Genomic DNA, 14961 nt, shown 5'->3' on the forward strand with positions numbered 1-14961 from the left:
AATACTGCTGCTGTGTTTTTTTACACCAACATAATTCTAGTTAAGAAAGTATCATTTGTTCACTTGAAATCCATTATGTTCCAGAATCCTTATGTTTATAGAAATGTTTGAATTGAGGTGTTATTTCTTAATTACTTTTAATTTAAATTGGTTTTTATGTTTGTATTGAAACACATGGTATTTTGATAAAGACATCCAAAATATCAAATACCTTTTTGCTTATTATTGAACATTTTTTGAGTTTTTCTTGATGCATACTGCGTTCCATCATACTTTGTATCTTTCTTGCTCAGACAATATTTTAGACGAAGCAGCAAAATATAGTTAAACATGTACATTATGTACTAGATGTTCAGTTTGTGTTGAATCATCCCTTGAAATGCTGAATCATGCAAATCCCTGTGCTTGTCTGTCTGTTAGAGACATGTTTATGCTCTTTTCTAATCTTCTCTCCTCTTGCTTTTTCTGACACACTCCTGTACAGTACACACAGTTATGTTCACATTGGCAGACACCTTACAGTTATATAATTTGGAAGCCCTAATGGATTAATTTGCTTGGAGTCAACCTGTTTTTTGCTAAATGAGATAAATGCAATTTACTTTGAAGTTAAGCCATGTTAAGTTGTTTGACTTCCGCCAATTTCCACATCTGTGTTTATTTCTTTGTGTGTGTTTTTGTGAGTGTGCACTTGTGTATGAGTAGGGGTCAGTGGGAGTGGTGGGTATGTAAGAGAGTGACCGCCAACCATCTATATATAGCGCCTCCCTCCTCCCCTTGGCTCTCTCTCTGAACAGTGTTGAAATTCCAACCCAACTCTTCTGGTCGGACCTTCACAAGGATAAGATTCTGCTTAACTGCTCCAGACAACTTGAAGACAGCCACTTTTAGAGAATCGCTTCATTTGGCTTCTTCATTCCAATGGGATTCAAGGATTCAAAAGTCACAGGAACTACTGTTCAGAGACGAGGTGGCAGGTTGGAGGCCGAACAGAAGCTAAAGTAGGAACTGACAATTTGACTGTCGACTCATATAACTGACAGGCATGAGGCCCTGGACAGCCTCTGATCTTACCAAACATTTGGAAATATTCTCAATCCCTGTTTGTAGAGACACCTGTCAACAAAATTAGTTTGCACTTGCATTTTTTTTGTGTGTTTTAAAAGGACACCTTGATGCCATCGTCTCTTCTGAGACTGGGACTCTTTGAGATCTGAGGCGTCAAGCAACATTCACGTGGGAAGTGTCAATCTGGCTTTTTCCGGTCTGGAATATCATTTGGATTAAATTCGGGATAGACCTGTCAATCCAATTTTTGTGACACCTTTTTGCTCAATTTGGTCAAAGATGGAGCTTCACATTTTCAGCTTTGGTTAAACCGACCAAGAATTAAAAACAGACATTAAGATGATGTCTGTGATTTCCGGTGTGGTAGATTATTTGGGTAGTAAAGAAAAATACTGTCTTGCAAGAAATTACATTTATAAAATTATGGAAGCTGACTTTTACTTTCAGTAAAGTCCAGTTGCTCCTCCGTCCTACTACTTTGTCCCTTTTCCTACACTGTGCTTGTGCCTTTTGTCATTTACAACATGGAAGTCCCAACCAAATGGAGTAGAGCTAGTGTCATCAGCTTCATCAAAGGCCTTGGTAAGCTTGCATGGCCGTGCATTCATATGTACACGTGTGTGCATCCTGTGAGTGCTCAGGTTTCATCCAAACGGATGGTTGTATGAGGACAAGGGGGCTGTGCACCCAGGGAGTTAGTTTTCACCTCTCCACTGAGTCAGGTCACATGGTCATGGAAGGTCAATTAAGACCTGACATTGTTGTTATCTGATACTGTATGTGTAGGGGCGGCCCAGGCCTTCTTGACATATGATAAATCATCAGGAGCTCAACATGAGCATAAATCCTCTTCATGGTGTGAGGAATGTTAATACTCTTTTCAGTGTAATCTCAGAACATACCTCTTTTTCGTACATTTTTCTCTAATAGTTCTGACTTTTTTCTGTCCGTTTATTTTCTCTTCTCTTAAAAGCTAATGGTGTCCAGGCTTAACAGTGATGTAATCATGAGTGGGAATGAACTTCGGTTTAAAGTGATGTCTCTTTTTTTTTCTCCATCTGTCCATGCTAACGTGTTTCACTGTTAAACTTGGACAACAAAATGCATTCTTAGATAGAGCAGATTTTCACTTGGTAGGAAAAGTTTGATCAAATGACAGATTAAGCTTAAACATTAAAGGCCAGTGTTTTGACTTTTTATTCAAAAAGCAAAAATTATATTCAACATCCTATACTGAGACAGTCCAAACCGGCTTGTATTCATACTGTTGTCTTATTCTGATCACAAAATTCATCGTATTTTAAACACATTTTATGTAAGCGACCGACATAAATATGTGGCATTATTCTGAACTGGACAATAAAGAATGCACATTTTAAAAATCTGAACATTTTTATTTATAATAATAAATTTAACGCAATTTATTATTCGTTAAAATAATAAATTGCATATTTATCACCTTTGCAGTACCCGTGACCACGTGTTGTCTTACATATGTTCAGCCTATTGGATGGAGTCTCACAAAAGTTGATGCTCACACCTGACACTGATTGAGGTACCTAACAGTGAGGAAAATTGGGATCTGTTGCTACTGATATTGTCAATATTTAGTACTTTTGGGTGATCTTCAAATAACCTGAAGGCCTAACATGCATTCGTGTTCCCAATTTTCTTACAAAAACAAGTCAGATTTAATTAATTACATTTATGAACATCACATTTCAAGCCTTGCCACACATTGGATTCTTTGACTAGGCAAATCTGTTGTAACTTTGAGTTCATGTTTAGAGTTGTTGTTCTGTTGGAACCAAGAACAACAACTAAACTCTAAATTTTCAGACTCTAAACAAGTCTGAACATTTTCTCAGCCTCTCACAGGTTTTTCTTGATGTTACCGTAATTTCAATTTCTTAGCTTCTATAAATAGTATATTTGTGGAGTAGACAGCTATTAATTGTCATGCCAACAGAAGATATTGTGCAACCACGGATCGCTGCAGCTCATCCACCTGTCAGTTCTTTGTACCTTGATTAATGTTTCCTTGCTCAGCCTGTCAGTTTTGTTAGACAGCCATGTCCTGCTGGGTTGGCAGTTTTTCCATGTCCTTCCTATTATTTGATCATGAACAGTGATGAGATGTTCAAAATGTGAGAAATTGTTTTAGAACCTCATGCTGCTTTGCACTTCTTCAAAACTGTTTTCCTGTGTCCCTTGGTCTTCATTCTGTTCTTTGTTCACCAGTATTCTCCAAAATACCTTCGAGCCCTTTAAAGAACAGCTGTCTTTACTTTTGCAAGGCAACAAAATATAGCCCAGTTGGAAGTAAGTATACGGTAAAAATATGTTATAATTATTTTATTTGTTTCCTCAGCTTCTCCAGTGGGACTGAAGCAACCAGTCCCACCAGCCAGTGGAACGTTGGGAGAGAGGAAGGGTCCAGTCGTCATGGCGCCTGTTAACGTAGACCCTGAGAGCAAGCCGGGCGAGTTTGTCCTTAAAAGCTTGTTTGCAAACTTCACCTTGCTCTCCGAACGCAAGATTCGCATCATCATGGCGGAGCCGCTGGTGAGTGAGTTTAGATTGATTTTTCCCATACAGGTTTGTTTCTACTTTTTCTCCCTTTTCGCTCAGGTTACAGAATCAATAAATATGCATTCGGGCCATTTGACTGTGTTATCTAAATCAACTTTTAGGAAGATCTTTATTGACTAATATGTTTCATGACCTGCATCCTAAAATCTTTAGCATCCTGTCTCTTATAAAACACAATCTAACTTGGGGAAGTTGAACAGAATTTTCAGTCTTTCTGATGAAATATTCCAGGATGGACTGAATATAAAAAGGGGGGAAGAATTTAATCAATCACATAAACATTTATTTAGGAATATAGGTGAGCTAATTTGCATATGATGCAAATACCACAGAAACTTCCTCTTTATACATTTACATACCGTAAAAGTAGTTTTGAAGCAGAAGACCCGAGTGATCTGGAAGAGTGATACAATGAAAACATGTCTTTAATGTATCCTATTTTCTGGACTATAAGACACATTTTTTCCCAGAGTTTTGGTAGTCCCGTGATTTATAGTCTTAATAACGTATTTATTGACTCTTGCGTTAAATGTTCATTTATACTGACAGACATAAACCAAGGAGTTAATCCCATCTGCAACCGAAAGAGAGGGGTCACTAATCATTAATTTTGTGCTGCCATGGCAGTCAAAGCTGAAAAGCTGTTTTGGACACTTAACACAGACAATGATCCAGACTTTGTCTAATAATTTCAAAGTTGTGTTATTTTTTCCATAACTTAGCTTTACATTTGCAATTCCTTGTAAAGACAAATTAAGTAATTTGTCCTCGACTCTTTGCTCATTACTGTCTCCTTGGTTTCTACTTATTTCTAGGAGAAGCCTCTTAACAAATCCCTGCAGAGAGGAGAAGACCCACAGTTTGACCAGGTGCGTCTTCCTCATATAGATCTCAACAGTCTTTCCCTTCTGTGCTACCATAAATGTTGATATTTTAGTCATTTATTGTAATATATCAAGTCACAAAAAGAGTGATTCTATATTCCACCTGTTTGTCTGACCTCCTTCTGAGCAGCTGATCAGCACCATGAGCTCTCTGGCGGAGTACTGCCTCCCCTCCATCCTGAAGACTTTGTTTGATTGGTACAAGAGGCAGAACGGCCTTGAAGATGAGTCCCACGAATACAGACCCAGAGCCAACACAAAGTCCAAAAAGTGAGAAAGTAAAAACAGCAAAAACTGTCAGTTTAATGTTTCCTCTTGCTTCGATCATTCACCAAAACTGGAAAGTGTATGGGTAATATTTTTAGCAAAAGTATTTCTAAATGCTTTTTCTGTGTATGGGCATTACTTTTAGAACATTAGGTGACAATGTTCCCTATTGTTTGAAAACAATGTACAAATAGGCTTATTGTCACATTACGCAGATAGGATTTCCCATAACATAATTCATTTAGATGTTGCTGCGTCACATCAGTTATTTTTTGTTTGGTCTAATTGTCACCACAAGGCAAAGTGGATTTCCTGTTTAACATGTCAAGATGGTGTCTTTTATATACCCTTTTTGACCTCAGTTTAATGACAAAAATGTTTTCATATTGAGACTTCTTCCTCCTTCCAGAATCTGAAATAAGGAGAACGTTAACTTCACATTAAATTACAAACCAGAAAGCTGCTGCTATTAATTAGTTCTTCTAGGGTGTAGTGTGAACAACCAAATAGAAACATCATAAGTGCTTTTATGTGAATAGAGGTGTAAGAATAGAAGCATTTAAATGGACCCTCTTGCAGGAATCATACTGTAAAAAAACCCAGATGTGACAACTAATCATTGTTTCTCTGACTGTGTGTCCTTTAGTGATGAACAACAGAAGGACTACTTACTGGAGCGGAGGGACCTGGCAATAGACTTCATCTTTTCTCTAGTGCTTATTGAAGTCTTAAAACAGGTGAGGCTCTCTTTAGAGTTTAACTAACTGCTGAGACCTTACTGGATGTCTTCCTAAACTCTGATGTAGTTTATAATGCAGCATAGAATCTAAAACAGATTCTAGGTTGTTTTCTCATGGGGAAAATTTAGATATTTTTTTCCAGCATTTTCAACACATGGATATGTGATATCACTTTTGACAATTCCAAAAAACAATAATGTTAAATAATAAACCTGAATATATAACTTTAAAATGTTGTTTAAATAAGTAGTTGGTGGTGGGAAAACCAACTACTTGTGCACATTAAGTGCACATGATGAGAACGTCCTTAGTCAGCATTTTGAAGCAGGTTTGTCCTGTTTAAACCTGAAACATATAATTCAGAGTGCTTCTTGAACTGGGAGTTAACATCGCAAAACGGCAGAAAGAGCAAAAAGATCGTAGTAATTCATGATCCGAGTAAAGGATCTCCAAATCATTTGAAATCAACTTTTAATAAATTAAAATAGACTACATGTGGATGACATTCAAAACAATTCATAACAGACTGTAAGATGATAAAGGAAGTGTCTAGATTGCTAAAATTTCATGATGGGATGTACAGTAGGTAGTAGTGAAAGTGGTAGGTCTTTACAATTCAAAAGAGATTGAACAAAGTTAATTTTTAAACAAGGTTAACTTTTGGCGTAATTATGTCGATTTTCCTTTTAAAGAACTGAAAATTTAACGAAGTGGTGAAGTTGTTTCACAACTATTTATTTGTGTTTCAAACATTCCAATCATATTAAAATATGCATGTTACATCTAAACAATTGGTCACTTTTTCTAACATTAGAAAACCAATGACTCTTATGTTAGTTGGACTAAAGATTTGTTTGCTTAAACTAGCATTTGGCAAGCATTATTTATTGAATAATGTTTGCATTACATTTTAGTCTGATATATTTTGTCTTTACCTTGTGATTTTAATGCAACATTAATAAACAGATTGTTATTGAAAAAGAGAATCTAACGTAGTGAAATAAGCATTAAATAAATAAAATAAAATGTTTTTACTAAATTTACTTTTTTAATTTCACGTTTTTCCTATTGTGTTAATATCTTGTTTTTCTAAATATTTAGTTTTCCATTACAACAGCATCTTAATTTGTAATTCAATAATACATGTATGTTTATTCAGATCCCTCTCCATCCTCTTTTGGATGGACTTATCCAAGAAGTCGTCAATTTGGCTTTCAAGCACTTCAAATACAAAGAAGGGTGAGTAGACTTGGCTTTTACTACATGTGTGTTGTGTGTTGTCATCAAACATGATTTGCTCTAATCATCCCGATTGTGGTTGATTTTTAGGTATCTTGGGCCCAACACTGGCAACATGCACATAGTGGCTGACCTTTATGCAGAGGTAGTGGGAGTTGTTGCTCAGTCAAGGTACCGGATTTCACTTTTTTGATTATAGTCCAACAATCCCTATCATGTTAAACCCATTGCCTTATGTGTCAGTGTGGACTTTGTAATTACAGTAGCAACATGACCTCAAGCTAACCCCATTTTCAGTAGTGACAAATGCACACACTTTAGCACAAGCGCTAAAATTGACAGCCATTTGCTGTGTTCTGTTTGCATGTGTGTATGTCTGTGTTTATACACACATGGATAATAACGACACTCTAGATGATGACCCTCTAACTCTGTAACGTCTGTAATGAGAGAGTCCATTTTGCTGGAGGTTATTATCATGTAGTGTGGGTTGACAAAGCAGCTCAATGACTGCCACCAGACACAAAGCACACACTCTTTAGCACCATCATTAGTTTAAGTCAACACTCTGAAATCTAGTTGAGCAAACAAAGAATCTCCTCTGTTTGAGTGATAATGTTATACTTTAATAAGCTTCCTAAGTTGAAATCTCATTTCAATTGAAAGTTGGGTGAACAGATCCAAAAATAACTGTTTTAAAATGTTTTATAGTCATAATCAGCAGGCAGGTAGGGTATTGTTGTTGGGGTTTTTTTAACATGGAACAATATTCTCACTGATAATAAAATAACTATATGGTGGCGCAGGGGTTAAGCACAACCCACATATGGAGGCCTTAGTCCTTGACGCGGCCATCGCATGTTCAAATCCCGGCCGCATGTCTTCCCCTTCTCTCATTCCCCACTTTCCTGTCAATTAACTATCAAATTTTCTCTGTCAAAAATATACATATATACACTTGTCTGTCTTGTAAGCAAAGAAAGTAGTCCTCTTTCAGCCAGTTTATAAGAAAGCACAGCATCAAGGGTGGACGAGGGCTCACCAACTGCATGTTCATTACTCTTTACTTCATGCAGAAAAAGAAAAACACTGGCGACGGCATTATTCTTAACAAATCACCCTTGATGTTAAACTTTTATATTGTCGGGCCTGTGGCTATTTAAAACCTCGGTCTACTTTGATACTAGAAAGCAGCCGATGCCTATGTGTAGGTTCTTCCCAACAGTGTTGGAACATCTCAGAGTATGTGAGGAAAACACATGTCCTTTTCCCTCTACATCACCCCTCCAGATTCCTTTCTAAATTTAGGCCAGCAGAGCGCTGTTGGTTAAATGCGTCAGGATCATGTGTAAATACACAAACACACACACTGAGCTCTGACTGAGCATAAAAAATAACGTGTGTGTGTGTGCGTGCACAGAAATATTAATATGTAAAGAGGTTTTGCTTGTTTTCAGTAATAATTCCAGTAACTGTAACCTCACTTGGGGGAAATGTAGAAATAGCACAGTTTGCTAAAACACCAGAGGCTACAGCAGTTATTCACATCTGGTCACTATTCCCCCCCCTGTCAGGTTCCCAGCAGTGAGGAAGAAGTTCATCTCTGAGCTCAAAGAACTGAGACAAAAGGAGCAAAGCACGTATGTCCTTCAGTCCACAATCAGCCTCATCATGGGACTCAAATTTTTCCGCATCAAAATGTACCCAGTGGAGGACTTTGAGGCCTCTTTTCAGTTCATGCAGGTAGGTTTCACAAAAACCATTTGCTAACTTTGTTGTTCTTTACATACAATAAAAGTCAGAAAAGCAACAATAACAATCTCAGTGTGTTTACTGACAGTGTCTTACTTAGCATCTGCTGGCATCTGGAAGCTGTGTTAAGCTTCCAGCTGACCGCAGTAATCAGCAGTTAGGTGTCTGGTTTGGTTTGCCTTTGATGGCAATTGAGTTGTATGTTTCTAATTTCCTCCAATCATAATGGAGCTGAGATTTGAACTGATGACCTTGCATGAACATGTGTTTCGATCACTGAAGATGTTTCTTGCCTCGTGATGTTGGCAGGAGTGTGCACAGTATTTCCTGGAAGTGAAGGATAAAGACATCAAGCACTCATTAGCTGGACTCTTTGTGGAAATACTTGTACCTGTTGCTGCTGTAAGTGCATTCTGCTTATAAGTTCAGCTACACATCATGTCACATTCTGCTAAAGAGCTTTTCTTACTAAATCTTGCAATTTTGCATCTTTTGGGTTAATATCAAAGAAAATAGGATTATGTGGTAATGAAGTTATAGGTATGAGGAAAAGGTTTTTTTTTTCTAAAGAGAACTCTGCATCATTGTTTTTCTCCCAGACTGTGAAGAATGAGGTGAATGTTCCCTGCTTACGAAATTTTGTAGAGAGTTTATACGACACCACTCTGGACCTCTCCTCTAGGAAGAAGCACTCTCTGGTAGGTTTCTGACCATATTCTGTTTCAACACTGCTCATCTCATTTCATCTCTTCTCTATTACCAACAGTTACTTAGAGCACTTATGGTAGCTCTCCAACATGTGGACTTTCATCGGGTTGAGAGATTAAAGAAGGGCAGAGCGATGCAGGGAAAGCTAACTTTTAAAGCCAGTTTGGAATCATTAAACCACATCACGTAGCTAGCTGTTGGAAGCAGCACAATAGATGTAGCAGCACATTTCCAAAAACGTAAAGAAAACATACACTGGTCAGAAATGTAACTTATCTGCTGCCAGTTTTAGCTAATTCTGATTTTACTTTAAGGATGCTAAATAACATCCTATTTGCTGACTTCATCATACGTAGTTTGTAGTAAAATAAAACATAAATATCTGACAAACGACTGGGGTTCCTGTTATTTGCATCTATTAATGCAATCATTAAAGCTTCTTACACACTTTATGCTTTTTCTCAATTCATTTTTAAACATCTTACTAATGCTGAAAAAAATTTGACGTGTTTGAATCTGAGTGAGATTTTTGTTATATTTTTTTTCCCAACCGTCGCATCGTATCTCACGGTTATTTCACTGGCGTAACTGCTAACAAGCAACGTCACAGAGCTGCTGTGTTGTATTGTTGTTGCGTGCTGCTGATAACTGCTATTTTAGTTATCTACCTGGGTTCGTTGTTCTGCTGCAGCAGACACCCATGTTGTCTGGGATACAGATATGCCACTCCGTTGGTATGCACGCTTATTTCTACAAATTCTCTACATACTGCAGCCAACTTATGCAGTCAAGCTTTTACACGCCCTTTTTCAAACAATACTTTTTTTTCCCCATCTATTTCCGAATGAGCATTACTGTACATTCATGCCCACTAACAATAACCTGCAATGACAGATAGCAGAATGGACAGGCATGACAAACATGGCAGCAATGTAGAACATGTCTCTAATTGTTATGGGTTTTACATTTTTGAGAAGCTAAGAATGAGAAGAGGCATTGAAATGGGTTAGAGATTTGGAAAACAAATACCTTCAGTGATGAGAAGTGTCAGGTATATGATGAATTTTAAAGGTAACATTTACAAAACCCTTCAAAAGGAGGTTTTACCTGGACTAACAGGCATCATTTGTAAGACAGAAATTATGTCTGTGCAGTCTGCGTTCAGTAATAACTTAAACTAAACAGCAAGTTCATGATTGTTGTTGTTGATGTTAGTTTTATTGCTGCTTTAATAGAAAATGTGAAATTAGATCTTGGTTTTTTGTTTACTTATTATGATTTTTTTGTAGCGATTCCTCTTCTACATTAATGATCTGTGATGTGATGTCTCTCCCCCTATCAGGCTCTCTATCCTTTGGTGACGTGCCTGCTGTGTGTCAGTCAGAAGCAGCTCTTTCTCAGCCGATGGCATATTTTCCTAAACAACTGCCTCTCAAACCTCAAGGTCAGTTTTCTGCAGCATCAAGCAAATGCAGCTTCTAATGCACTGACTTGCAAAAGTATTCACACACCTTGAATTTTTCCACATTTTGACACATCGCAGCCATAAACCTTGATGTATTTTATTGATAGATCAACACAAAGTAGTTCCTATGTGTTAAACTTAAATGCTGTTGTTCGGTTTTTTGTATCCTGCCATTTTAACTCTGTACTCCCTGAAAAAAAATACCTCTGTTTCAGGTATTGAAGCAAATTTGTTGTACTTCTACCTTTTGATGAAACAGCTTCAGTCAGATTTTTCTATGTGCCGTTTGTTGCTTGAGGTCACGAAACGGAAACATGACAAAATTTTGGAAGAAGCTCTTGCTTGCTAGCTGCTATTTTGAGTTTTGTGCATTTCAATGAGAGACGGTGGGCTGACGTCACTCACCCTATTTACAGGGAGAGGATTGATGAAGAATCCCCTGTTCATTTGGAAGAATCTGTCATCGTGGTGACAGATTTGTCCTTTGCAAAAGAGTGACCAGAAAAAAGATGCCAATGAATTTACTTTTTGCATTTTGCCACAAACTATGTAGTTGTTCTGATCAAATGAGACTGAAATTAAACTTTTTGGCCTACATACAAAACATTGTTGGGCATCAAAATGAAAACACCATCCCTATTGTGAAAACGAATAGGGATGCTGCAGTGCCTTGCTTTTGCAGCAACAGAGCAGTTTATCAGACTTGATGGAGTAAAATGTGTGACTGCAATAAGACAAAATATGAGGAGGTTACTTTTACAAGCCTCTAAATCTAGTTTTTCTTTGTTTTGTGATCTATATCATGTTAACTAACAGTGTGACGACTGCATGCCACGTTTCTGCCTTTGAAAGAAAGACAGTATGTACACTTAACACACCCAAATACCACGATAGCGCCACCTCCTTTATCTGTAAAATCAGTGTCTGCTGCCTCAAGCAAACCGCGGTAGACTGATATGCAAATGACAAAAAAAACCGTCATAACAAAAGCCTGTAAAACCTCATGGCTAACAGTTATCACTTCCGTGTACAGTAAAAAAAAAACTATGTGCTGCAGGATTTCTTTTTAGGATCCTTTTAGATGGTGTAAATGAAAAGAGATGTGAAATCATCTACACAGTGAAAGATGTTTTTGTGTTTTTCTGCTTGTTAATATAGAACAGAGATCCCAAGATGGCACGTGTGGCTCTAGAGTCACTCTACCGCTTGCTGTGGGTCTACATGATCCGGATAAAGTGTGAGAGCAACACTGCAACCCAGAGGTAACAGTTGTATGTAGTTACAATCCTCAGCATAACTGTAAATCTATTGTCTCGTCTGCATTCTTCTTTTTTGGTTTTAATGTGATTTGACTCCTTCCTCTATTTTTCAACTGTTTTCGTTTCTAGATGCTGTAAAGACGAAACAAAAAAAAAAATTGCTCTTACTAATATTTCTCCGCCTGTCTCTTTTAGCCGTCTGACGTCCATCACCTCCACATTGTTTCCTAAAGGGAGTCGTAGTGTCGTGCCCAGAGACATGCCCCTCAATATCTTTGTCAAGATTATCCAGTTTATTGCTCAGGTGTGTATTGAATAGGTAACTTTTTGTAGTACATTTTGCAAAATGCATGTATCTTAAAAAATGGACAAGTTCTTGTATTTCTCTGCATGTTTAGTTTGAAAATGTTAATTCAAGCTACAGTCTCTGAAAATAGTTCATTATACAGTAAACAGTCTGTTTTGTGAAAACTTTATTGCACTAACACTATTCTTTTTATGTTTGTTCTATAAATACTAACATGATATTACGATACACTTTTCACTAAAGACTACACCCCTGTAGTCTGTAATGTTATTAGTTGTTCATTGAAGAAGTAATTATTTTTCATAATTTCTTTAGGTTTTAGATTGCAATCAAGAAGGTTACAGAAAGTCTAAGACTGTAACCTTAGTCTAAGTCTAAGAGTGATAAGTCTAAAACCCTACATTTTCTTTTTTAAGGAAAAATGTTTAAACAACGATAAGACTGGAGGCACAAATAAAACCAGAAACGACATTTGTAAAAAGGTTGCCTTTTTCTCCATTTTTCTCTTTAATGATTTTGACTCCTATGAATTTTTACTCTGCATTGCTCTAAATACAGTGTTATTGATAAATAACATTAAGTATGGTTTTAAGGAGTGTATGAAGGACATAACAGCTGGAGAATAAATACTCCCAGTTTCTATCTTCATGTGTTACGCTCTTTGAAAGGCCACATCCCTTTTTACATGTTTTTGCTCACGTTTCAGATAACCACACTAATGTCAGTATCAGACAGAGTTACTCTATTTTTAACAGTCGGGCTGAAAATATTAGGAAAGTGGGTTTTCTTTGTTATTGCAGGTGAGGCAGCAGGACATGTTTAACCATTGTGTGTAGCCTCATCACAAGCTGTCACGACTCTGAAATGATTAATTTTAAGTGTTTGCGCTTAATGTGAATCAGCTGTCAGAAGCTCACCAATAAAAATAGCAAATATGTTTTTCCTTCTTGTAGGAGAGACTGGATTTTGCCATGAAGGAGATCATTTTTGACCTTTTGAGTGTTGGGAAACCTGCCAAAGCCTTCAGTCTGAACCCAGAGGTAACGAGAGCAGACACAAGTGTTCAGACATTTGAACTCTACTACGCAGCAGTGCAACAGTGTATCTCTGGCATTCCAGCTGTTATTCTAGTTAGGTTGAGAACAATATGTTCTCTGTTGGAGCCCTGAATTTTTTTGTACCTGGCTAAAGACAATTTACTTGTGCAGCTGTAGGAAAAGCTTGAATTTAGTTTCTTTTAGATGCAGTCTATCCTTTTGCTTTGAACGTCACAATAATCTGCAGCAGGTTTTACATTAATCAACAATATTTACAACTTCAGTTAAGTAATATAGTAATTCTGTTGTTACACTCTTTACAATTAGCTTCCAACTGCTGTTGTCCACCCCAAATTTGACATTGACAATAATCTTGCATAATATGTATGGCAGGAAAAACAAAGTATCTGATTTCTAATTAGAAGTTCCTCAACTTCCTTAACTTGAAAAAGTTAAAAGAATAAAACTATTTCAGTTAGATTAACTGTAAAGGAATTACCGAGGATGCCAAAAGATTTAGTCAAAGAAATGTCTTAAAATGTGTTTTATACATAAACTAAAGACTACACGTGGTTTTTCTTTCAGCGTATGAACATTGGTCTGCGCGCATTCCTGGTGATAGCAGATGCTCTTCAGCAGAAGGACGGAGAACCCCCAATGCCAAACACTGGAGCAACTCTGCCCTCTGGAAACTCTTTAAAGAAGAAGAAGACATATCTCAGCAAAACACTAACTGAGGAGGAGGCCAAGCTAATAGGTCTGAGTCTGTCAACAAGCTTTTACTCTGCTGTAATGGGAATGTTATTACCAACACTGCGATTCGTCTCCGTCTGCTCGCTGCAGGGATGTCGCTGTACTACTCCCAAGTGCGGAAAGCTCTGGACAACATCCTCAGACACTTGGACAAAGAGGTCGGCCGTTGCATGATGCTCACCAGCGTCCAGATGTTCAACAAAGAACCAGAGGACATGATCACGTATGCATCTGAGCCCTAAACTCCTCCGAATAATCAAGCTTTTATTAAAAAGAGTTATTGGTAGCTAATATACAACCATCTTGTTTAGCGGAGAGAGGAAGCCTAAAATCGACCTGTTTCGGACGTGTGTGGCGGCCATTCCCCGTATCCTTCCTGACAGCATGTCCAAACCAGAGCTTATTGACTTACTTTCACGGTAACTTTCAGACTGATTTTGTAAAAATAACTGAAAATACTTTAAACATTTTAAAATAACTCATTAAGGACACATAATAACTGTTATTCTTCTCTTTTACCTCAGACTTACAGTGCACATGGACGACGAACTTCGACTCATTTCTCAGAATTCCCTGCAGAGCCTCTTACTTGATTTCTCAGACTGGAGGGAAGACGTCCTGTTTGGTTACACACATTTCCTTTTACGCGAGGTACAGCATCTCTTAACTAAAACTATGCAAAGCGACCATATGCAATTTAAAACTTAGCATAAACTTAGTTTGTATATGATAGAAATAGTCTTTTTTATTATGTACAGTGCCTGCTGCATTTATTTGCACCCAGATAACAAAGTGTTTTTTCTCTTTCCAACTTTTAGTTTATGTATAAAACACATTTTAAGACATTTCTTTGACTAAATCTTTTGGCATCCTCAGTAATTCCTTTACAA

At 37.4% G+C, this 14961-nt stretch overlaps 1 protein-coding gene across 11 annotated transcripts in view; it reads left to right on the plus strand.

Annotated features, from left to right (window-relative positions):
• fryb (furry homolog b (Drosophila)) overlaps positions 1 to 14961 on the plus strand; it is a 72253-nt gene that overhangs the window by 31348 nt on the left and 25944 nt on the right. For 10 of the 11 annotated variants that reach the window (XM_007554622.2, XM_007554581.2, XM_016672951.1 and 7 more), the window contains exons 2-18: positions 3440 to 3633; positions 4476 to 4529; positions 4675 to 4814; positions 5458 to 5548; positions 6711 to 6790; positions 6881 to 6961; positions 8365 to 8533; positions 8852 to 8944; positions 9142 to 9240; positions 10593 to 10694; positions 11874 to 11977; positions 12170 to 12278; positions 13235 to 13321; positions 13904 to 14075; positions 14162 to 14294; positions 14383 to 14490; positions 14596 to 14722. In XM_007554622.2, coding sequence (XP_007554684.1) covers positions 3514 to 3633; positions 4476 to 4529; positions 4675 to 4814; positions 5458 to 5548; positions 6711 to 6790; positions 6881 to 6961; positions 8365 to 8533; positions 8852 to 8944; positions 9142 to 9240; positions 10593 to 10694; positions 11874 to 11977; positions 12170 to 12278; positions 13235 to 13321; positions 13904 to 14075; positions 14162 to 14294; positions 14383 to 14490; positions 14596 to 14722 — 1869 coding nt within the window. In that variant the 5' untranslated portion in view covers positions 3440 to 3513. Of the gene's footprint in view, positions 1 to 1056; positions 1651 to 3439; positions 3634 to 4475; positions 4530 to 4674; positions 4815 to 5457; positions 5549 to 6710; positions 6791 to 6880; positions 6962 to 8364; positions 8534 to 8851; positions 8945 to 9141; positions 9241 to 10592; positions 10695 to 11873; positions 11978 to 12169; positions 12279 to 13234; positions 13322 to 13903; positions 14076 to 14161; positions 14295 to 14382; positions 14491 to 14595; positions 14723 to 14961 lie in introns of those variants that run through there. The other variant, XM_007554614.2, reaches the window with a different exon arrangement.

Source organism: Poecilia formosa, unplaced genomic scaffold (assembly GCF_000485575.1).
Source record: "Poecilia formosa unplaced genomic scaffold, Poecilia_formosa-5.1.2 Scaffold3, whole genome shotgun sequence".
Taxonomy (NCBI): Eukaryota; Metazoa; Chordata; class Actinopteri; order Cyprinodontiformes; family Poeciliidae; genus Poecilia; species Poecilia formosa.